Raw genomic sequence first — 23,912 nt, forward strand, 5'->3', positions numbered from 1 at the left:
GACAGAAGGCAAGTGACGATACGGACAAACAAGACACGTTACAGACAAGACTCGATACGCAAAGACAAGACACGATACCAGACGACATGTGACGACATGATACTGACAGATAAGACACGATACTGACAGACACGATACGACAAGACACAAGTTACGGACAGAAGGCAAGACAGGATATGGACAGGCAAGACACGATACGGACAGACAAGACACGATACGACGAGAGACGATACGGACAGAAGGCAAGAGACAATACGGACAGACAAGACGCGATACGACAAGAGACGATACGGACAGACAAAACACGTTACAGACAAGACACAATACGGACAGACAAGACACGATACTAGACGACATGATACTGACATATAAGACACGATACTGACAGACACGATACGACAAGACACGAGATACAGACAGAAGGCAAGACACGATACGGACAGGCAAGACACGATACGGACAGGCAAGACACGATACGGACAGAGGACGAAACTGACAGTAGACACGATACTGTCAGAAGTCAAGACACGATTTGGACAGAGGACGAAACTGACAGAAGACACGATACTGTCAAAAGACAAGACACGATACGGACAGAAGTGAAGACACGAAACAAAACAGACAAAAGACACTGAATGGAACAAGAATAAGGGCAGTTACAGGAAATCCAGACAAGAGTACAATAGTAAAAAGCAGACAACTGTAACGGGTATGCTTAACAAAGGAACAACGGAATATTTGTAACAAAAACGGAGGGCAAAATACTAAACGGAACAAAGACTCTACAACCGTTGTAGTCCCAACACAAAATAGTAAATAGTAAACACCGGAACTAAAATCTATCAAGAAAAAACAAATGAGAAAACAAACCGAATAAAACTGAAAAAGACAACAAGACACATGACGGACATAATGGAAATGATAGGAAAACGGGACATTACCGTGAAAGAAACTTAGCCCAATATGAAGCCAAGAATATTGCTTCATTAGTAAACTAGACAGGACACAAAACAAGACAACTTATTGGAACTACAATACAGAAAAGTAAAAACATAAGACAACAAAGCACAATATACATTGTAAAAAAGAAAAATAAACAGAAAAATCTGACCGCCGACATCAACAGAACATTTCAACACTTTCACAACGATAATGTTAACAGGAACTTAACAGCAAAAACGAATACAGACAAGATAAAAACATATAAGACACATAAAGCATAAAACAATATAACGTTATACGAGGGAACACCAGAAAACCAGGCCATATGGTATTTCTATATGACACTCAACTTTGATATACATTTATTATAAATGTTTTATGATAAAAAGAAATAAGCATGTTACTGGCGTATAACAGTGACATATAACCGCACTTGGAAACTTTAATTATAAAACTAACTTATAAATACTTATACTTTTTGCGGATGTGGTTTAAATAGTGTATTTTGGATTTTCTGATTTTTAGTCATGAAATTTTTATTTCATCAAATTTATTTGTGTCAATACTTATGATATTTGGATGATGTTTAAGAGTTTTGGGCTGTAGATGGGGAACGGGGGTATAGTGTAAGTCATGGCCACTCGACGTTCACCTGTTAGCTGATTACCATACATCCCAGATTTAACTGTTCACCCTAAAATACCAGGCTATTGTATTTTTTTTTCATTTATCCGCTGAAATAATTATCATAACGTGTTTTATTCATTTTCACTGGTTTACGATAATATTGGCACTTGGTTTCGGGATAAAAAAAACAAACCTTTTTTATCTCGAAAAACAAGTGCCGTCTTTTGGATACCGGCGTACCGTGTTTTACCGGAGACCGGAGTTTGACAATTAGTAGACACGGAAATTGAAAGCATGCGAAATGTGAAATGTCAAACTAAGTTAATATCAAATTTCATCAAACAAACATTCCAGTTTACCACAAAGTATTTTTCTTTAGGAAGAATTAACTATTCGTTAATGGAGGGTATCCAAGCTGGTAAGAAAGCTGCAGCCATAGAGGCTGTCAACAACCATATATTGGTAAATATTCTACTTTCATTTTAAACTGTGAAATGCTATTAGTTTTGTGTTTGATATTTCTTTGAAATTTTATCTATTATATTTCTAATAACCTATATTAAGAATAATTTCTTAAAGGAGCGTATATAAATTAACATTAGAGGTGTGAATTTTAAGTGTACTGTACATATTACAACAGTTCTATTATTGATACATGTACCAATTATTCAGTTAATTAGGATTATTCTTGCCTCATCTTTTTATATTACATACCCTGGATTAATTGTCTGGGGCAAAAAACACCTCTGGAATGGGAATTTCACATTGTTTTGAAAAATAGGGAATTTTGTTTTTTCAATAACATTATACACATGTTGTGCAAAAATAGCAAATTACAATAAAATATTAATTGTTAAGGGTCTCCTGCTTTAGGGAGGTAAAATACAAGATTGGGCTATTGTATAGGAAGTTGTTAGCTGTGCGTGAGTCATGTACAGCTAGCCAGGACACACTGTATTGTCTAGCCATACAGCACTTTTCAAAATTATATGAGTACATAAAATATAATATAACATCAAGGTATTAACTGAAAAATGAAGGAAAAATTGCACTGATGAACACCCCCACTTGAGATATACCAACCATTTTAGGAATATGCACAACACACAAGAAGTTGAAATTTTGTGACCCTCTTTAATTGGGATAATAATCTTGGATCTGCAACTGACAGTTCTCTTTTTCTTAGTTTATAATATTCTTCTCTCAAGCTTTAACAGAGCATTTATTGGTATATATTTAGTTAACATTTGAGCCGCATCACGACAAAATCAACATAATGGGTTTGCCAACAGCATCGATCCAGACCAGACTGCGCATCCGAGCAGTCTAATAAGGATACATGCTGTTGGCTTACCAACATTATGACAAGTAGAGACAATGATAGCGAACAGCATAGATCCTGATAGACTGCACGCAGGCTGGTCTGGATCCATGCTGGTCACAAACCCACTATGTTGGTTTTGTCGTGACACGGCTCATTTATGTTTTCTATGTGTTAACAGGACAATCAGGTGATAGGAATAGGGAGTGGAACCACTGTGGTTAGTGCTGTAGAAAGAATAGGTAAAACATCTTAATTTCTTTGTAAGTCGCATATTCATTAAGTCTTGTTAATTTGACCATTATGCAATCTCATTAAAATCATAACCTAACTGATGCTCAACTATCTTTCGCTAGGTCAAAAAATAGCCATGATAGAGAAATAGGGCTGAAACAGTTATCTGATTTTGATGAGATGGACATTGGTACAGCCCATTTTAGGATTTTATGTTTTTGCTGCTATTTTCCAGTTTTGACAGATAAAAGTTCCTTCTGACAAATGATTTATACAGGTGGTTCAGGAGGCACTAAATGTTATGTTTAAAGTCAGTACCAGATATAATATACACATGGTCATCTGGAGTAATATAGTTCATGTCTAGTGCTTAAAATAATGGCAATATAGGCAACTGAGGTCTTTCCTCTGGAAATTGGGAAAAAAAAAATTTGGGCCCCGTTTTTTCAAAACAAATTTGGGGAAAATCAAATTTTAAATTTTAGTTCCCCCTTTTTGTTTGGAAACCTTTTAAAACCCTTAAATTTGGAAATAAATCTCCCAAAACCCTTCCTGGAAAACCAACCCGTAACTAAAGCCAAAAGAATTTTAAAGTTTCTTCTCCCAAAGGAAAAAACGGCTTTTCCCCCCCGACAGGGGGTTTTTTCCCCAACCCCAAAATTTAAGGGAAAACCTTAGAAAAACTTTTGGGCCGAAAAGCGTTAATTCCCCTTTAGGGGCATGCCGCCACTGGGGGGGTACATAAACCCTTTGGGAAGACATTTTGGGCTGAAAATCTACAACAAAATATTGCTCGCCCAAAAAAATTTTACAAAAAAAAAGATAATGTGACAAAATTAAAAAAAATAATTTTTAAAAAAATACATGTAACGTTTAATTTGACAAAATACGAACAATTTGACAAAAATATGAATAATTATCATAAGTTGCAAAATATGATAATGTGACGAAATAGACATGAAAATGTGATTACTATCGTGTCAACAGGTTTGAAGACGAAAAAAAAGATTGACATGTTTTTAAAAACGTTTCCTAAATGGCAAAGTAGCCACACATTCCCACGTTTAAACTAGATATGCAGTATTTGAAGTCTGGAAAAAAAAAGTTTTTTTATCTTAAGAAAAAAAAAAAAAAAAAAAAAAAAAAATGTTGGACAAATTTTGATTAACAAAGTGATAAGTTTACAATGTAAATACAATATGTATTGTATTATATAATCAATTTTATTTGCAGCACAGGAGAGCAAAAAAGGAGAAAATCTGAAGCTTATTTGTATACCTACCTCTTTCCAGGTCAGTATCTCAAGTTTAAACTTAAATTTTGTTATATTTATTTTATTTATTGAGGCCAACTTTGGTTAATTATTTGTTTATGGAGCCACTTAGTCAAGCTGATTGTTTGTTGATTAATTTGACAGTTTATGAAAATATGCAAGGAGTAATAGAAGAGAATTATTACAACATCATGTTTATAAATTCTGAAATTTTATTGAAGACATTATTTAAACTTTTTTTTTTTAGAATATTTAGTTAGTAACTTTTTATACGCAACAATAACAGCAGTAGATATGCCTTTTTACTCGGCCTCTATGATCAAGGCTTGATTTCCAAAGGTTTACCGCTTCCCATAAAGACTATTGGTTTGAATACGAACTAGCCTACCAGAGACTTAATATTTCTACATGTGAAAAAACTATCCTGCTAGTTTATGGAAGTTTGGTGGTTCTACATAGATGCTTGCCATACATGTGTACCAAATTTTAATTTAAAGATGTGACGGAAAACCCAATAAAAATATTTTTTTAATATAAAGTGTTTTCATTTGGGAAGGTATGAAGCAATGTATTATAAAGCCATTTAATAATAATGATTTATTATCAATTTATGTATTAAAGATTACATTTATCACTTAATCATTATATTTTTTATTTCGGTCATGCTAATTTTACAAAATTTATTACTTTTATGATTATCACAAAACATGATTTTATATTGTAAGATAGTCGTTTGTGTTCAATTTCAGGCCAAACAGTTGATTGTTGATAATGGATTGGTTCTTGGCACTTTAGAGCAATACCCTAAGGTAAAGTATTCTGAATATTATGGGGTGGCGATGGGGGCAGGGTAGGGGTGGGTTGTGGGTGTAAGTAGATAACAATACCAGTTACATTTATTTTAAAAAAATCATGCCATATAGAAAATAGTGTACAAAAGACTTTTTAATATTTTTGTCATAGATAATATTTTATGCCAACACATGTCAATATTACTTTTGTCCCTGTACCACTAATTTTAACATCTGGAACATTATAACAAACATTATTCATAAATGTAGCTGAATGCATAAATTTTAGCTATAAACAATCAAAAGATAACTGTCAAGGAATGAGAAAAATGTGCAGCCTGATTAGGACTCGAACCTTCAGAATACCCCTTGTTGTCAAGCTTTACGGTAAAACATCTCCCCTAAATAGTTAACAGTTCTAAATTATGACCTATTCCCCTGCTGTTTTGAAATTTGTCCTCGAATTTCTCAGGGTTACATGGCATTTTGAATTTAACTCTTGAGTTGTATGCAATCACAGTCCCCCATGGCGTCAAATGTCACAGCCTGACTGGAACTGTATACTTGGACTCTTGGAATACTGTTCTGCAGCTGTACCAACTGAGCTGAACATGCTTAATCAAGAGGGGACTGCAACATTTTCAATTTGGCAGGTAAAGGGTCTTTAGGGTTCATTTTTTTCAATTTCAAAGTTTTCCTTACTTGTTTGTCAACGTTTTATGTCTAGAGTGGTTTCGAAAAAGATATAATTGAGCCGCGTCACGACAAAACTAACATAGTGCCTTTGCGACCAGCATGAATCCAGACCAGCCTGCGCATCCGCACAGTCTGATCAGGATCCATGCTGTTCACTTACCAACCCTATTACAAGTAGAGAAACTGATAGCAAACAGCATGGATCCTGCACGGATACGCAGGCTGGTCTGGATCCATGGTGGTCGCAAATGCACTATGTTGGTTTTGTCATGACGCGGCTCATATATCTTATATATATTATACAGTTAGATGTAGCTATTGATGGAGCAGATGAAGTGGATGCCAACTTGGTGTGTATAAAGGGCGGAGGTGGATGTCTAACTCAGGAGAAAATTGTAGCTAACTGTGCCAAATCCTTGATCATAATTGCTGATTCAAGGTTTGTGGATATTTACACACTTTGAACGTTGAAATACAATTTGTAAGTAAGTACTGATTCTGAATCAGGTAAGTAAATAGTGATCAGTGAAGATGATTCAAAAGGAGTAGATAAGGAACTGTCTTAGAGAAAATATATGAAGAAATTAAATAATAGGCGGCTTGGTTGAGAGGTTAACCCTGAGGGCTAGTAATATAAATACTGCTGTGTGGGCTCAGCCACCGTCAAGGGCCAAGGTGTAGTTTTGTTTTGAATTAGCTAGAATTTTTACACTAATTTGCTTAGTTCTGGTTCCAGGAACAGATTTTGATGGTGTGTCTATAACCTTATAGCTTCCTCCACAATCAAGCTTGATCAGTTCTTTATAAAGTATGGAAGTAACTTGTTACTTCTCCCTCCTGTTGAAAATAGCAGAGTGATTAAGAATATATGATAACATTTAATGTGATTGTTTTGACATTTTAGGGTTAATTTATAGATTTGCAAAACATAATTTAAATTATGAATGATGAATCATACAGTGTAAAACAGTAATACAGGAAAAAAAAGTAAATAGTTCTAGCATACTAGTAGAATTTATAGAAAGTTTAAAAGAGAATATAATGCAAAATTATCAAAAGACATTAAATAACAGTGTTGATGGAAGGACAGTTGTTCTATTCCGGTAAAAGCTCATGACTGTAACAATGCATCAAGGGACACCTGAAAGCCTGAGAGGTGACACTGGTCTACTAGTTAAATGGGAATGTAGCCATATAAATAGTGGCAGTCTGACTTAAAACTTAAACAAATTTGACATAAAATATTTGCATTTATTCTGCAAGGATTTTTAAAACTGACATATATTTATACCACCATGGCTGAAATACCACCATGGCTGAATGGTTGACATTGTTGGCTTCAAACCACTTGCCCCTCACTACTGAGGAAGCTATTCAGCTAGCTTACAGAACGTCTGTGGTTCTTCTCAGGTGTCTGTTTGTGCCTGAAATGATGCATGGAAGAATACCTGAGGTATTCCTCCACCAGTAAAAGCTTGAAAGTCACCAGTTGATCTATACTGTGTTGATGCCACTTGATACCCAACAACAACAAAACCACAACATACATTTATACACAATATAATTATAATTTATCAGAAAAAATGTGGAAACTTTGGGAACAACATGGAAACAAGGCATTCCATTAGAGGTGATAGACATTGCATACAGACCTATACAGCTTCAGATTGTGGAGCTACTTGGTGGATCAGCTCAGCTTAGAATGGGCAAAAGTAAAATGGTATATTTGAACTAATATTTGAAAATATTTTTGGTTTTGAAGCTGGATTATTATGTTGTTATACAGATAAATGGAATATTCAAAGGAGAATGTTTTCAGCTTAATTATGCCAGTTATTTTGACCATGGGGTTGACACAAATTTATTCATGATATATACATATGAAATGAAAGCTTTGGAGAGAGGTATTTTCTCCGTGACAATAAGTCTTGTACATTGAGTCTAATGGTCATTTGTTTCTCACCTCTGATTCAGAATTTATGTCAAATAAATAGTCTGTCACTTGGGGAGAAAATTGATAATTACTAGAACTGTTTTCTAATTAGGGTAAGAAAAAATGTGCAGCCTGACCAGGACTCGAACCTGAGACTCTCGAATACCGTTCTGTGGCTCTACTGACTGAGCTTTCCAGTCACTTACTCACTTAAACAATATCTCCCCATACTCAGATTTCTCAGAGTTACAGATAACCAGTAGTGTCAAATGGTGAGAAAATGTGCAGCTTGACAAGGACTCAAACCCAGGACCCCCTGAATACCATTATATGTCTCTACCGACTGAGCTATATGGTCACTTAAACACTATCTCCCCTAATTAGTGAACAGGTCTAAACCGTAACATGGATTTGGAAGAATTATGGCCCTTTTTGGAAAATTCTTCATTATCCAAGCTCTTGTTTTACAAGATATATCAGGCACTAAGAATAGTTGAGCAAGCTGTCCTACCGACAGCCATGGTTCTAGATGAATTATTCTCATTGTAAAAAATGAGCCTAAATTGAACAAATCAGGTTAGGAAAAGCATAACCATTTGATTTTAAATTTTAGTTTATTTTTTAATTGCATATCTTTGTGGTTTAAATACCCCAGGTGATCTACATGTATATATGAAAGTTAAATTTTATATTTTTATGTAGGCTTTTGGACCGTACCTCATTCGGCTCCATTTAAGAAATTTAGTAGGTTAGTTTCACAATTACATAATATTTACAGGGGCCAGTTGTGACAGATAACGGAAACTTTATATTGGACTGGGTATTTGATAAACCTGGGAACTGGCAAGAAATAAACACAAAGTTAAAAATGATACCAGGTAGGTGATGCTTCTAGTACTTAATTTAAATATCATATTCTTCAAAATTAAGACTTATGCTTTAAAATAGGGCTGAGTGGTTATAGTTTCAAACTTCAAACAAGTTGTGCCACACTGCTATCGGTTCGAGTCTTGCTTAGGAACATTGAATTGTTTCATGAGGGGAAGCTATCTAGCTAGATTATGGAAGGTCAGTTGTTCTACCCAGGTGCCTGCTTGTGTCTTAAAGGGAATTTTCATTTATCTGTGAAGCTGGAAAGTTGCCATATTACCTTAACATTGTTTATGTGACTTAAGATAAAAATATGCTTTAAAGCTGCACGTGTCCATATGAGCAAAATCTTTTAAAAAACAAGATATGTTTGTAAAACATGTATGCCCCCTATCAGCAGCCAATTAGTCATGTGATAAGGTTATTATGCATGACTTCTGACCCAGTGATCAAACAATTAATAAGGGTTATCAAGTATCTACTGGTCATGACCTTAACCTTTGACCCCTTGACCCAAAACTCAATAGGGGTCATCTGCTGGTCACGACCAATCATCATACAAAGTTTGAAGTTCCTAGGCCTAAGCGTTTTTAGTTAATTGATCAGAAACCGTTTTTACCTACAAGGTCAATGTGACCTTGACCTTTGACCCCTTGACCCCAAAATCAAAAGGTCATCTGCTGGTCATGACCAATCACCATACCAAGTTTGAAGTTCCTAGGCCTAAGGGTTCTTTAGTTATTGATCGGAAACCGTTTTAACATACAAGGTCAATGTGACCTTGACCCAAAAATCAATAGGGGTCATCTGCTGCTCATGACCAATCACCATGCCAAGATTGAAGTTCCTAGGCCGAAGCGTTCTTTAGTTATTGATCAGAAACCGTTTTTACTTACAATGTCAATGTGACCTTGACATTTGACCCCTTGATCCCAAAATCAATAGGGGTAATCTGCTGGTCATGACAAATCACCATACCAAGTTTGAAGTTCCTAGGCCTAAGCGTTCTTAAATTATTGATCAGAAACCGTTTTTACTTACAAGGTCAATGTGACCTTGACCTTTGACCCCTTGACCCAAAACTCAATAGGGGTCATCTGCTGGTCACGACCAATCATCATACAAAGTTTGAAGTTCCTAGGCCTAAGCCTTTTTAGTTAATTGATCGGAAACCGTTTTTACCTACAAGGTCCATGTGACCTTGACCTTTGACTCCTTGACCCAAAAATCAATAGGTCATCTGCTGGTCATGACCAATCACCATACCAAGTTTGAAGTTCCTAGGCCTAAGGGTTCTTAAGTTATTGATTGGAAAGCATTTTTACCTACAAGGTCAATGTGACCTTGCCCTTTGACCCCTTGACTCCAAAATCAATAGGGGTTATCTACTGATCATGACCAATCACCATACCAACTTTGAAGTTCCTAGGCCTTAAAGTTCTTTAGTTATTGATTGGAAACCGTTTTTGCTTACAAGGTCAATGTGACCTTGACCTTTGACACCTTGACTCCAAAATTAATAGGGGTCATCTACTGATCATGACCAATCACCATACCAAGTTTGAAGTTCCTAGGCCTTAAAGTTCTTTAGTTATTGATCGGAAACCGTTTTTCCTTACAAGGTCAATGTGACCTTGACCTTTGACCCCTTGACCCCAAAATCAATAGGGGTCATCTACTGATCATGACCAATCACCATACCAAGTTTGAAGTTCCTAGGCCTTAAGGTTCTTTAGTTATTGATTGGAAACCGTTTTTGCTTACAAGGTCAATGTGACCTTGACCTTTGACCCCTTTACCCCAAAATCAATAGGGTTCATCTACTGGTCATGACCAATCACCATACCAAGTTTGAAGTTCCTAGGCCTAAGGGTTCTTTAGTTATCACTCGGAAACCATTTGGTCTACGGACCGACGGACCGACGGACCGACAAGTGCAAAGCAATATACCCCCTTTTCTTCGAAATGGGGGCATAAAAACAACAAAAAACAAGAGAAGAATGTTCACCATGGCTTTGACCACTAAAAGCTTGTTCGACCAATAACTAAAAAATGCTATGGCCTTCTGTCCTAAGATTAAGTGTGGTAGTTGGTCATGACCAGTAGCTGACCCCAATTGATTTTGAGGATAGTTGGTCTAAGTGCCATATCAGCAAGTAAGACATCTAGACCCCTTGACTTCTCGACCCCTTAGGATATTAAGATGACATCTAGACCCCTTGACTCTTAGACCCCTTGTAAGATGACTTTTCGACCCCTACTGACTAAGACATTTCGACCCCTGTTTTAAATGCTGGACTTTAAAAGAACAGTAAATATATTTTGAAAATATTGTAGGACTTATATAAAATCTTTAAGATTTTTGTTTAAATTTATTTGTTTTTCTGAAATATCAGTTGCAAAATTTACATTTTTTAAAATCTAATTTTGGTGATTAATAAACAAATCACAGTTTTCATTTGTTTAATTACGGGCTAAAATCAGATTAAAGTCCCGTGGTTTAATGTTATGGTGCTAATTTATAATTTCGTCATTAGCGCATTAAGTAACAATTCTTTATTAGATATATAATATCGCAAGTTACAAATGATCTTTGATGTTATAGAAAGCCTTTGCTAATTATTTACACACATTTTTTAATAATATCATTTACTCAAATTTGTGAAGATATACATAAAAACGAGTATTTTCTACAACATTTCAGTTTTATTAACATTAAGCGTGTTTCCTATTAATATTGCCTGAATTGAAGGAATATTATTACAGACCTTTTTTGTGTATATATTTGTCATAATCATATTAATTTATTAAATGCTAATTTATTAAATGATTATTTATTAAATGATAATGTCCGTTTTGTGTATCACGTGCAAGGAGACTGTTCGTCCTTTACAACATGCCGTTACATGTGATATTTGCACAGAACCTGCAACACTGGTGAGTAATGTTTCATTTTTCCATTTACATATAATTCATACGAAAGTCGTATCAATAATAACTAAAAATTTGTAAACTTTATTGTTTTGTAAGACATAATAATGTTACATTGGCAATGAACGTTTATACTAAATGAAATATTGAATTGTGTGTAAAAGTTTACGGAATTGCGTAATAATTGCGGAAGCTGACCCCCGCCCCATATTTATCAAAATAAAATAAAAATCAGTACTTTTAGGTAAATGATATAGTTGAAGATATATCTATTGACTTGGTCTGTCAGATATTTACAAAAAATGTATATGACACGCTACTAAAACAATTAAAATTCGTAACTGTGAAAATTAGAATCTGCGGTTATCAACTGTATCCAATAAAAATAATTAAATAATAAGGATTTATTTTTGATACACATTTAATCACTTTCATAGATAGTTTGACCACAAAAAAATGAAAATGACTTTAATAAATTATCATCATACATCTCCCGTGGGCTGGTTTAATGTCATACATGTAAATGTTTAATCAGTGACACGTGATAGGATAAACACCGGCGCGTGCCGTTTATTAATCAAATTATCGGTCATACATGTATGTGTTTGTTCAGTGACACGTAATTGGATTAACACCGGCGCTTACCGATACTAATCCGATTATCGCTCATTAGAACGGTATAAACATGTATTATCAATAAACATAACTTTATTTTGTTAATTGTGTTATAAAGATAATGCGCATGCGTGAAAAATGGTAGCAAATTTTGAAAAGCTCTTGGTAAAAATTGAGAAAAAATGGATTAAATCTCTAAATCAGACGGATTATTGTTAAAATAGTGTATGCATGGAAGTATTGTTACTGTATTCAAAGTTTCAAATGCCCAGAAAACATAAGAAGTTCTGTAAATGGTTGCTTAATGTGAAAATGTCAACAAATACTCTTTCACTAATTGCAGAAGTAGGCCGATTTCCATTGTATATTTCACGTCATGTAAGGATTGTTAAATATTTTTTAAAATTATACCAAAATAAAACAAGCAATTGTATATTAAATTATATTGTTAATTGTCAGAGATTGGAGATAGAGTCAAAGTCTAATACTGTAAATTGGTTGTCTAAAGTAAAAACACTTTTGCAAAGTGCTGGATTTAATGATGTGTGGATGTATCCAGAATCAGTTAAGCTAAATATATTAATACCAGTCCTACATGGTCGTTTAAAAGATATTTATATCACAAATTGGCATTCTAGTGTACATATTTGTTCTTCTTTGTATTTGTATAAACATGTCAAAACCGATTTTAGCAGGTCTAAATACCTGGATATTGTTGACTCTATGAAATTAAGAAATATATTAGCTAAACTTAGATTATCATCTCACAATTTATTAATAGAAACAGGTAGACACAATAATATTGATAGAAATGACCGGAAATGTACCATTTGCAACAATAATGACATCGAAGATGAATATCACTTTGTATTGATTTGTACTTTGTATGATTCTCTTAGGAAACAGTATATATCCAACTATTTTACAAGAAACCCTAGCATGTTCAAATTTTTAGAATTGCTGAATTCAGAAAGGAAATCGGTGTTAACAAAATTAGCTATATATTGTAATAAAGCTTTTAAATTGAGATTTGATTCATTGAATGCCGGATAATGCTATATAAGACCACCTTGTTGTATTGTTTAAAGTTATATAAGGATTGTAAATATTACATGTGTTGTTATACACTCTCACTAGTTTATTTCATTTATTGATATGCGTTTACCATTTTTCATATTCATGCATGTATATATTTGTTGTATATGAAGATGAGCTGTATATGCTTAATTCAAATTAAAATATATGTTCTGTTATATGTTCTGTTCTGTTATAAGATGAAAAATTTGTGTTTTGCAGGTATCAGTAGAATCGATTACCGGTATTACATGGCACGTAAGCGTTGTACAGTTCAGTTGTAGTATTTGCAGTGACTCTCCTTCAGATCAAGCAACACCTGATCATGACAATTCCGTTGATCCAGCAGACAAGGAAATGTATAATTGGAAAAAAGATTATCAATAAGAAATACAAAAATACAGTTTCAAAAAGTGTATATATTGTAAATATTGTAGTTATTACATACATGTATATAAAGAGAGTGATAGTGTCTGCGTATTCTATGTATTGTTATTTCAATGTAACGTGTGTACATGCATATTTATTTGTGTTACTGTTTTTGTAAATAATATACATAAATGATAAATAAACGGCTGAAAATGTTCTTACCTAGTCATTACTTTGTTTTTTATTTTTAGAAAAGCACGATCTTTTCTAATATAACAATACATTAATTAAGGGGTCGAAATGTCAGGTATATTTAAGGGGTCTAAGTGTCTTAGGGGTCTAAGTGTCAGGGGTCGAGATGTCTAAGGGGTCGAGGTGTCAAGGGGTCGAGGTGTCAAGGGGTCTAGATGTCATAGACTCCCATATCATAGTGACCTTAAGCAAAGATAAGTATTGTCTCATGACTAAATGTTTTCCATTAGAGGGGCATGTTCATGCATGTAACATGTTTTACAAACATCTCTTGATTTCTATTCATTTATGGTAATGAACAAGTCTTATGCATTCAATATTTGTTCTGCTATAATAGATAAATTCTATTTTCTCTGTGAATATACGAAGCTTATTGTGCACTGTGATTTCTTATGAAAAGCATTAGTATAAAACATGAGTAATAAAAGAGGAAATAAAACTTGTTTGATTGATTATGGTATAGAAATGTGTGCAGGCACGTTAATTACTGCGAGGAGGAAAGTGTCACAGATACGTAAAATGTAAATTAACTTTGTTAAGGAAAACTTGGCCATTAATGTGCACATGTTTGAGACGTTTGTGTCGAAGAAAGATGTATTACCTTAAGATAAAATCTTCCCCTTATTATTTTAAAAGACAAGTCTGCACAAATTCCGTGTAATTTCTATAAAATGAGAGGAATAACATTTTTTTTTCTTTCAGACTGCAGGGATTTCTGTCTCCTATTTAAATTTGTCTCAATTCACTAATAAAATTTTGAAATTCCATCAATTTTAATAAAGTTTTTCAAGTATGTTTATGATACATTTAAGTGAGGCATTTTTTACCAAAAATAAATCTTATTTTCTTCTGCATGTTATCACTTATGCAGGGAGACAATATGATAGTTATTCATCCATCAAGCTTAATTTCAAGGAGAATGGGACATCTTTTAGTATGATTGTCTGCACACTTAGATCAAAAGCTTCAATGTAAGGTGTTTTACTTATGTTTGTTTGATGGCACACCAACACAGTTTCAGTCAAATAGCACAGAAACAGGAAAGATGATTTTGGCTAACCTTGGGTGTTTTGAGCTTAATTTTTAAGTGAAAGATCATGCAAATATATTGTCAAAAAAAATCTAATTAAGGTCATCTCGTTGGAACAAAAAAAAAAAAAAGGGACAAAATCTAGACAAAAACATTTACTCATCATTTTTAACGAAAATTTTAAAATATATTCTGACTGAATATTGAACAAGGCATGGATTTCCCAGCTGATCTTGGTCTGTACTGGTCACATGGGGTGATCCTGTAGTTGAATGGTTGACCTCCTAATTTTCTTGCATATCAAGACAGGATATTCTTGCATATCAGACTGGCGTTTCCGTGAGATTTACCCATACCGGAAATTTCATCTGGCATGGGGGTGCCAGATGAGTCACATGCTGTACAACGGCATGCTTAGGATCATAGGATGTTATGAATGAAGTTGCAATTCATACGCTGTTGTACGAAAGTAGTTTCGGTTGTAATGTTATAAATTTCCATTGACATTCAGGATAAAGTACTTAAAATATACTGGAATAAGGAAGAATAAGCAAGAAAAAATATCTGACATATGTTTGCGGTTGGGATTGGAATATCCGTCCCTCAGTCGACCTCAAAATATGACAGATATTATTTATCTACTGTTTGTATCGGTGCTAGAAAAACCTGTCTTATACCTCCTTGCAGGACAAGTTGTCAATTTTCAATTATGTCATTCCTACACGCTTTTTATGAATGAATTGCTTTGTTAGGGTGACATTTTGCCATTATGAATGAAGTTTTAAATACATATGCTATAGTTAGAAAAAAGTACTTAATGAAAATACTAGTTTTTGTAAATTTTTCTGAAATATAGTTAATACATGTATGTATGTAATATTCCAGAAGAAGAATCAAACACACTGGCAGTTATCAATGACAGGAATATCTAGCTCTCTGGTTTTAACTGTTCAGTGGAAACTTGGCACAGCCTTGTTACCCCCAGAGCAGTCACCGGAAACAGTGGCCTGAGAGCTAGATATTTCAGTCTGTTCTTCCAGCCTTTGTAAGATCCTTATAGTATGAAATAATAAAGCAAACTTTTTTAATTTGTCTTTATGTTAGGTGTGGTAGAGACAGGCTTGTTTGTAAACATGGCCAAGAAAGCATACTTTGGACAGCCAGATGGATCTGTGTTGGTGAGGTAGGCAGTAAAGAAACCGGAAAAGTTGCTGCCATACAGTGTTAAATCACTTCTTTACTGTGTTCACATATATTTTTGACAGTGTTTCTATACACATAAGCTATATGTATTCAAGATTTGCTCTTTTTTTCATATCACAAATTAAATATATTGTATATTTTATGACTGTGGAAAGTTTCTGATACATGTTTCGTGTGTATTAAGTTTCTGAAAGTATTTTTTATGTAAAGTTTGTGAAAATATTTTTTTTTGTGTAAAGTTTCTGACAAATATTTTTTGTGTAATGTTTGTGAAAAATATTTTTTGTGTAAACTTTTTGATTAATATTTTGTATAAAGTTTCTGAAAAACATTTGTTGTGTAAAGTTTTGTCTGATGTTTAAGAATGTTGTACATTATACATATCTCTTGCTTTGATATTTACTAAGACTGCAGGTAGCAGCATTTATTCCAATGTCCTTTATGTGAATTAGAATTATAAGGTACACATTCTCAGATATTTTTAATTATCGCTGGAAGAGGTGTCAGCTTAGGTTTTGAAAGGAAACAAAAAAGCACTGAATATTTTTTCACAAGTTTATTTATTTTACAGCAAGCATTTTCAGTATTACATTGAAAGAATATTGAAAGAATATCATCCTGGTTTTAATCTCTTTGTAATCTGGTTTGTGCTGTACATTATTTATGAATCAGTAAACCAAAATGAATTGTTACTTGCCCAACAAACTACAATCCTAACATATATATGGTTTTGTATAAAGTTGTTAGAACTTTAAACTACCCATTTAGCTCAATAAATAGGTAGAGCATTGGAGTGTGAATCAGATGACCCAGGTTCGATTCCCAGACGGTGCTGGTCAATCTTGCTAAAACTTGTCTTAGTTTTTAGGGGAAATTTCAACATACTAACAGTCTGAATAGCAACAAGTGCAGACCTTTTTTTAGATACCATAGATGTTCAGGCTGATCTTGGTCATTAGTTGTTGTATGAATCTTAACCAGTATAAAGGGTTAAAGTAGCTTATTCTTGTGCTGGTCAAATGGGTTATTAATTTTATGTAAGAATGTAAGACACTCTATACAAAATCAGCTAGTTTCAACATTGTTGCATTGATAAATAATATCTTTTTTTTTTTCAAACAAAATTGACATGCATTTTTTGTTAGCTCACTTGTCACAAAGTGACAGGGTGAGCTTTTGTGATTGCTTTTTGTCCGGCGTCCGTCCGTCTGTCGTCCGTCCATTGTCCGTCCGTAAACTTTTGCTTTAAATGACATCTCCTCATAAACCACTGAGCCAATTTCATCCAAACTTCACAGGAATGTTCCTTTGGTGGTCACCTTTAAAAATTGTTCAAAGAATTTAATTCCATGCAGAACTCTGGTTGCCATGGCAACCGAAAGAAAAATCTTTAAATATCTTCTTTTAAACAACCCTAAGAGCTAGAGCTTAGATATTTGGCATGAAACATCTTCTAATGAGTGTTTACCAAGTTTGTTCAAATAAAAGCCCTAGGGTCAAAATTGGCCCCGCCCCGGGGGGTCATTGATTTTCCCTATATGCATATAGTAAAAACTTAAAAAATCTTCTTTTAAAGAACTGTAAGAGCTAGATCTGAGATATTTGGCATGAAACATCTTCTAATGAGTGTCTACCAAGTTTTTTCAAATAAAAGCCCTGGGGTCAAAATTGGCCCCGCCCTGGGGGGTCATTGATTTTCCCTATGCAAATAGTAAAAACTTAAAAAATCTTTTAAAGAACCGTCACAGCTAGAGCTTAGATATTTGGCATAAAACATCTTCTAGTGAATGTCTACCAAGTTTGTTCAAATAAAAGCCCTGGGGTCAAAATTGGCCCCGTCCCGGGGGGTCATTGATTTTTCCTATATGCATATAGTAAAAACTTAAAAAATCTTCTTTTAAAGAACTGTAAGAGCTAGAGCTTAGATATTTGGCATGAAACATCTTCTAGTGAATGTCTATCAAGTTTGTTCAAATAAAAGCCCTGGGGTCCAAATTGGCCCCGCCCCAGGGGGTCATTTATTTTCCCTATATGCATATATTAAAACTTAAAAAATCTTCTTTTAAAGAACTGTAAGAGCTAGAGCTTAGATATTTGGTATGAAACATCTTCTAGTGAATGTCTACCAAGTTTGTTCAAATAAAAGCCTTGGGGTCTAAATTGGCCCGGCCCCGGGGGGTCATTGATTTGCCCTATATGCATATATTAAAACTTAAAAAATCTTCTTTTAAAGAACTGTAAGAGCTAGAGCTTAGATATTTGGCATGAAACATCTTCTAGTGAATGTCTACCAAGTTTGTTCAAATAAAAGCCCTGGGGTCAAAATTGGCCCCGCCCCAGGGGGTCATTGATTTTCCCTATATGCATATAGTAAAAACTTAAAAAATCTTCTTTTAAAGAACCCAAAGAGCTAGAGCTAAGATATTTAGCATGAGACATGTTCTAATGGGTGTCTACCAAGTATGTTCAAATAAAAGCCCTGGGGTCAAAACTGGCCCTGCCCCGGGGGTCATTGATTTTCCTTATATGTGTATAGCAAAAACTTAAAAATCTTCTTTGAAAAAACCCAAATAGCTAGAGTTTAGATATTAAGCATGAAACATCTTTAAGTAAATATCTACAAAGTTTGTTCAAATAAAAGCCCAGGGGTCAAAACTGGCCCTGCCCGAGGGGTGTCATTGTTTCTAACTATATGTGTATAGTAAAAACTAAAAAAATCTTCTTTTAAAAAACCTAATGAGCTAGAACTTGAATGTTTTGCATGAAACATCTTCTTATGGGTGTCCACCAAGTCTGTTCAAATAAACAAATAAAAGCCCTTGGGTAAAAATTGGGGGGGGGGGGGGGGGGCTATATACAGGTGAGCGACCTCAGGGCCATCATGGCCCTCTTGTTGTTAGTATAACAACTTAATTTGTTATTGTCTACAATTTCTAAAATGAAATGAAAGACAATTTGTATGTAAATAATGTATTTTTTGGACCATCAGATGTATTTAGAGAGAAATTTGTGACACCCGATACATATGATATTAATTAATATGTTGTAATAAATGTGTCCTATGAATCACATATTACTTTCAAAAGCATAGCATTTTTGACATGGCAATGCTTAAAATGCTTGAAATAAATTTTCGAGATTTATATGTACCATTTCATGAAGATCTAGACCAATAACTTGTTTGCAAAAGTTCAGATCATTCACTTTTTCCAGAATAATTATTCTAATTGTTAAAAATGACCAAAAATTGAAAAGTGTTGCAAGGTTTTTACACAAAAGAGACTAATAATAACATTAAAGTACTATTTTCAATATATTTCCGACTATATTTCATAATTATTTTTTAATCAATTTCTGATTTAAGTGTCCAAGAATTTGAAATTTTATGATTTAGGCCTTTGGACCTCAGTGGAGTTTCTTTAAGGTCACATTGCTGGCTATACTTAATAGAGATCAAATATTATTATTTTAAAACAAGGACATTTTTATTTTAATGATAACAAGATTGTGTAGACATACATGGCCCTCACCGCTGTTGGTTCCAATCCGGATAGGGACTTTGGATTCTTTCATGTGAGGAAGCTATCCAGCTAGCTGGTGGTTCTACTCAGGTGCCTGTTTGTGCCTAAAATAATGGACGAGGTCTTCCCCTACCAGTAAAGCTGAAACATCCCATGTGACCTAAAATGTGTCAGTGTGACGTAAAACCCACTTAGACAAACAAAACAAATATACTTACCATAACGTCCCAGATGACCAGGAATGCCCCAGAAATGAGGTGACTGCCCCGAGACGCCATACTCTGTAGATTTTAATCCCTGACTGCTGGAAATCGAAAGTGGTTATTCTTTCCCTCTTGTATTAAATTTCAATATAAAAATCCTTACCCTCGGAATAGAATGTTTTAGATTAAAATTGGGGCAAATTAATAACACAAATTCAGCAAGTTATGTGTTAAAGCATATATAACTTTACTGATCTTCAACCACTTGCACCATCTCAAACTTTGTATTCATGCTCCTCAAAATATATTCCTGTAATCAGTATTGAACAGTTCACTGTTAAATAACCTGTAATCATGTTATATGTTTAATAATTATAACAAAAAACTGCTTCTTAATTAACCAGAACAATAGTTACTTTATGTGTATGTTTTGTTGTGATTTGAAAATATCTAAATTTATATAAAACTTGTGTTTTTTTCTTAAAGAATCTCATGTTAAGATTTATCAGCTTGACTAAACAGACTATAGAGAATACAGAAACTTGTACAGTCCTTGTTTGAATAAATTGTATGACTAAAAACAAGGTTCAAGGTCAATCAGATTAATTCTGTAAACCAGAGGTTGCTGGTTCGGTCCTCAGAGAAGGTATGATTTCACTACTACAGTAACTACAATTGATCATTGAGTCTAATAGTCATTTTTCATGTGCAGTTAGAAGTCTGTCATTTAAGGAGAGATTAGTAATTACTGTTTAGTTATCCACAAAAGGAGAAATTGGTAATTACTGGTTAGTTATCTAGAAAAGGAGTGATTGATAATAACTGGAAGGAGAGATTGGTAATTGCTGGTTAGTTATCCAGAAAAGGAGAGATTGGTAATTACTGGTTAGTTATCCAGAAAAGGAGAGATTGGTAATTACTGTTTAGTTATCTTGAAAAAGTGATTGGTATTTACTGGTGAGTTATCAAGATAAGAAGATATTGGTAATTACTGGTAAGTTATCCAGAAAAGGAGATATTGGTAACTACTGGTTAGTTATCCAGAAAAGGAAAGATTGGTAATTACTGGTTAGTCATGCAGAAAAGGAGAGATTGATAATTACTGTTAAGTTATCCAGAAAAAGAGATTGGTATTTACTGGTTAGTTATCCAGAAAAGGTGAGAGTGGTAATTACTGGTTAGTTATCCAGATAAGGAGGTTATCCAGAAAAGGATAGATTGATAATTACTGTTAAGTTATCCAGAAAAAGAGATTGGTATTTACTGGTTAGTTATCCAGCAAAGGTGAGATTGGTAATTACTGGTTACATACAGAAAAGCCGGTTAGCTGCACAGACTGGTGTGGTATAACAAAAAATGTATCATAATTTTTGTGTCGCCTTGAAAAGGTGACATATAGGGGTTACTTTTGTCGGCGGCGTCTGTGTCGGCGTCGTTGTCGGCGTCGTCGTCGGCGTCCCCTAAAGCTTGTCCGGAGCATAACTCAGTCACTATAAGTCTGATTGACTTCAAACTTGGTATGCATGCTTCCTTCAATAACCCGAAGTGCAGTGCACAAGGACCGGTACTCTGCAGTTCTTATTTTTTGAGTTATTGCCCTTTGTTAATTTTCACACTTTAATTTTGTCCGGGCCATTTCTCTTCAACTAAAAAAGCTATGGACTTGAAACTTCATAGGATGATAGATCTCATTAAGAAGAAGTGCAGTGCATAAGAACCGGTACTCTGCACTTCCTAATTTTTGAGTTATTGCCCTTTGTTAATTTTCATACTTTATTTTTGTCCAGGCCATTTCTCCTAATGTATAAAAGCCATGGACTTGAAACTTCATAGGATGATAGGTCTCATTAAGAAGAAGTGCAGTGAACAAGAACAGGTACTCTGCATTTCTTATTTTTTGAGTTATTGCCCTTTGTTTATTTTCATACTTTAATTTTGTCCGGGCCATTTCTCCTTAAGTATAACAGCTATGGACTTGAAACTTCATAGGATGATAGATCTCATTAAGAAGAAGTGCAGTGCACAAGAACAGGTACTCTGCATTTCTTATCTTTTGAGTTATGGTCCTTTGTTAATTTTCATACTTAATTTTTGTCCAGGCCATTTCTCTTCAACTAAAAAAGCTATGGACTTGAAACTTCATAGGATGATAGATCTCATTAAGAAAAGTGCAGTGCATAAGAACCGGTACTCTGCACTTCCTAATTTTTGAGTTATTGCCCTTTGTTAATTTTCATACTTTATTTTTGTCCAGGCCATTTCTCCTAATGTATAAAAGCCATGGACTTGAAACTTCATAGGATGATAGGTCTCATTAAGAAGAAGTGCAGTGAACAAGAACAGGTACTCTGCATTTCTTATTTTTTGAGTTATTGCCCTTTGTTTATTTTCATACTTTAATTTTGTCCGGGCCATTTCTCCTTAAGTATAACAGCTATGGACTTGAAACTTCATAGGATGATAGATCTCATTAAGAAGAAGTGCAGTGCACAAGAACTGGTACTCTGCATTTCTTATTTTTTGAGTTATGGTCCTTTGTTAATTTTCATACTTAATTTTTGTCCAGGCCATTTCTCTTCAACTAAAAAAGCTATGGACTTGAAACTTCATAGGATGATAGATCTCATTAAGAAGAAGTGCAGTGCATAAGAACCGGTACTCTGCACTTCCTAATTTTTGAGTTATTGCCCTTTGTTAATTTTCATACTTTATTTTTGTCCAGGCCATTTCTCCTAATGTATAAAAGCCATGGACTTGAAACTTCATAGGATGATAGGTCTCATTAAGAAGAAGTGCAGTGAACAAGAACAGGTACTCTGTATTTCTTATTTTTTGAGTTATTGCCCTTTGTTTATTTTCATACTTTAATTTTGTCCGGGCCATTTCTCTTTAAGTATAACAGCTATGGACTTGAAACTTCATAGGATGATAGATCTCATTAAGAAGAAGTGCAGTGCACAAGAACCGGTACTCTGCATTTCTTATTTTTTGAGTTATGGTCCTTTGTTAATTTTCATACTTAATTTTTGTCCAGGCCATTTCTCCGAAAGTATAAAAGTTATGGACTTGAAACTTCATAGGATGATAGATCTCATTAAGAAAAAGTGCAGTGCATAAGAACTGATTCTCTGCATTTCTTATTTTTTGAGTTATTGCCCTTTGTTGATTTTCTTACTTTATTTTTGTCCTGGTCATTTCTCCTCAAGTATGAAAGCTATGGACTTGAAACATCATAGAATGATAGATCTTATTGATAAGAAGTGCAGTGCACAGAAACTGCTGCTCTGCACTTATTATTTTTTTAGTTATTGCCCTTTGTTATTTTTCATACTTCATTTTTGTCCGGGCCATTTCTCCTAAACTACATTGTTCACAAGGCGACACATCCGACTCGCGGAGTTCTAGTTTAAATTAATGATATACATGTAGTACATGATTAATCCATCTTGAATAGAACATTCTAATTCTGAAGTGAATTAAATGTTAGAAGTTATTCATACCAGTATAGAGTGACGTCAACAATGAGGGTATATACGGAACTAATTGAAATTGCTACGCCTATGGTGTTTAGATTATTCTTTTTTCTGAGATCTGTTGTGTTTAAAGTTAGTTTGTTAGATTTTTTGACTACCTCACAAACATGTTTCTTAAATGTTAGATAAGGTGAATTTGTTTTTAGAAAAAAGATGTGTATGTTTCTGTTTTGATTTCAAGTTCAACCAGTTTGTAGTTTATAGAAATTTTATTAAAACAGCTTGATTGTATAGTCATCAATTTGACTGTCTGTCTTTCATTATGTCCTGCCTTTTGTCAAGTTCATGTGTTCATACCATTCTTTACATTATTTTCTTATACCCGGAAAATAAAATTAAATGGCTGGCTGCATGGGTTGTTCGGACCCCTTCAAGGGAAAGCTTTTGTTTCCTTGAGCAAGAAACGTTACATTCATTGCTTTGTACTGGTTGTTTCCAGGAACGGATATGAGAGTGTTTCAATAAGCCTTTAGCTTCCAAGACAATCTTACTAA

The 23,912-nt window shown here is 34.2% G+C and overlaps 1 protein-coding gene across 1 annotated transcript; it reads left to right on the forward strand.

Annotated features, from left to right (window-relative positions):
- Positions 1-1,822: 1,822 nt before the first annotated feature.
- On the forward strand, positions 1,823-23,659 carry LOC132737382 (ribose-5-phosphate isomerase-like). Its single transcript, XM_060724659.1, has 8 exons — positions 1,823-2,031; positions 3,072-3,132; positions 4,358-4,416; positions 5,147-5,206; positions 6,190-6,323; positions 7,463-7,604; positions 8,596-8,695; positions 16,063-23,659. Exons 1-8 carry the CDS (start codon positions 1,864-1,866, stop codon positions 16,143-16,145), a joined length of 807 nt encoding a protein of 268 aa, XP_060580642.1. The 5' UTR covers positions 1,823-1,863; the 3' UTR covers positions 16,146-23,659.
- Positions 23,660-23,912: the final 253 nt, after the last annotated feature.

The sequence above is a fragment of the Ruditapes philippinarum genome, unplaced genomic scaffold, assembly GCF_026571515.1.
Source record: "Ruditapes philippinarum isolate M1 unplaced genomic scaffold, ASM2657151v2 ctg6926_1_1_1_1, whole genome shotgun sequence".
NCBI lineage: Eukaryota > Metazoa > Mollusca > Bivalvia > Venerida > Veneridae > Ruditapes > Ruditapes philippinarum.

Bases quoted from the DNA above. Each gene is read 5' to 3' on its own strand.
- LOC132737382 (XM_060724659.1), top strand. From the start codon at position 1,864: ATGCGAAATGTGAAATGTCAAACTAAGTTAATATCAAATTTCATCAAA. The intron at 3,133-4,357 runs GTAAAACATCTT...TTTTATTTGCAG, and splicing joins TAGTGCTGTAGAAAGAATAG to CACAGGAGAGCAAAAAAGGA. The intron at 5,207-6,189 runs GTAAAGTATTCT...TATATTATACAG, and splicing joins CTTTAGAGCAATACCCTAAG to TTAGATGTAGCTATTGATGG.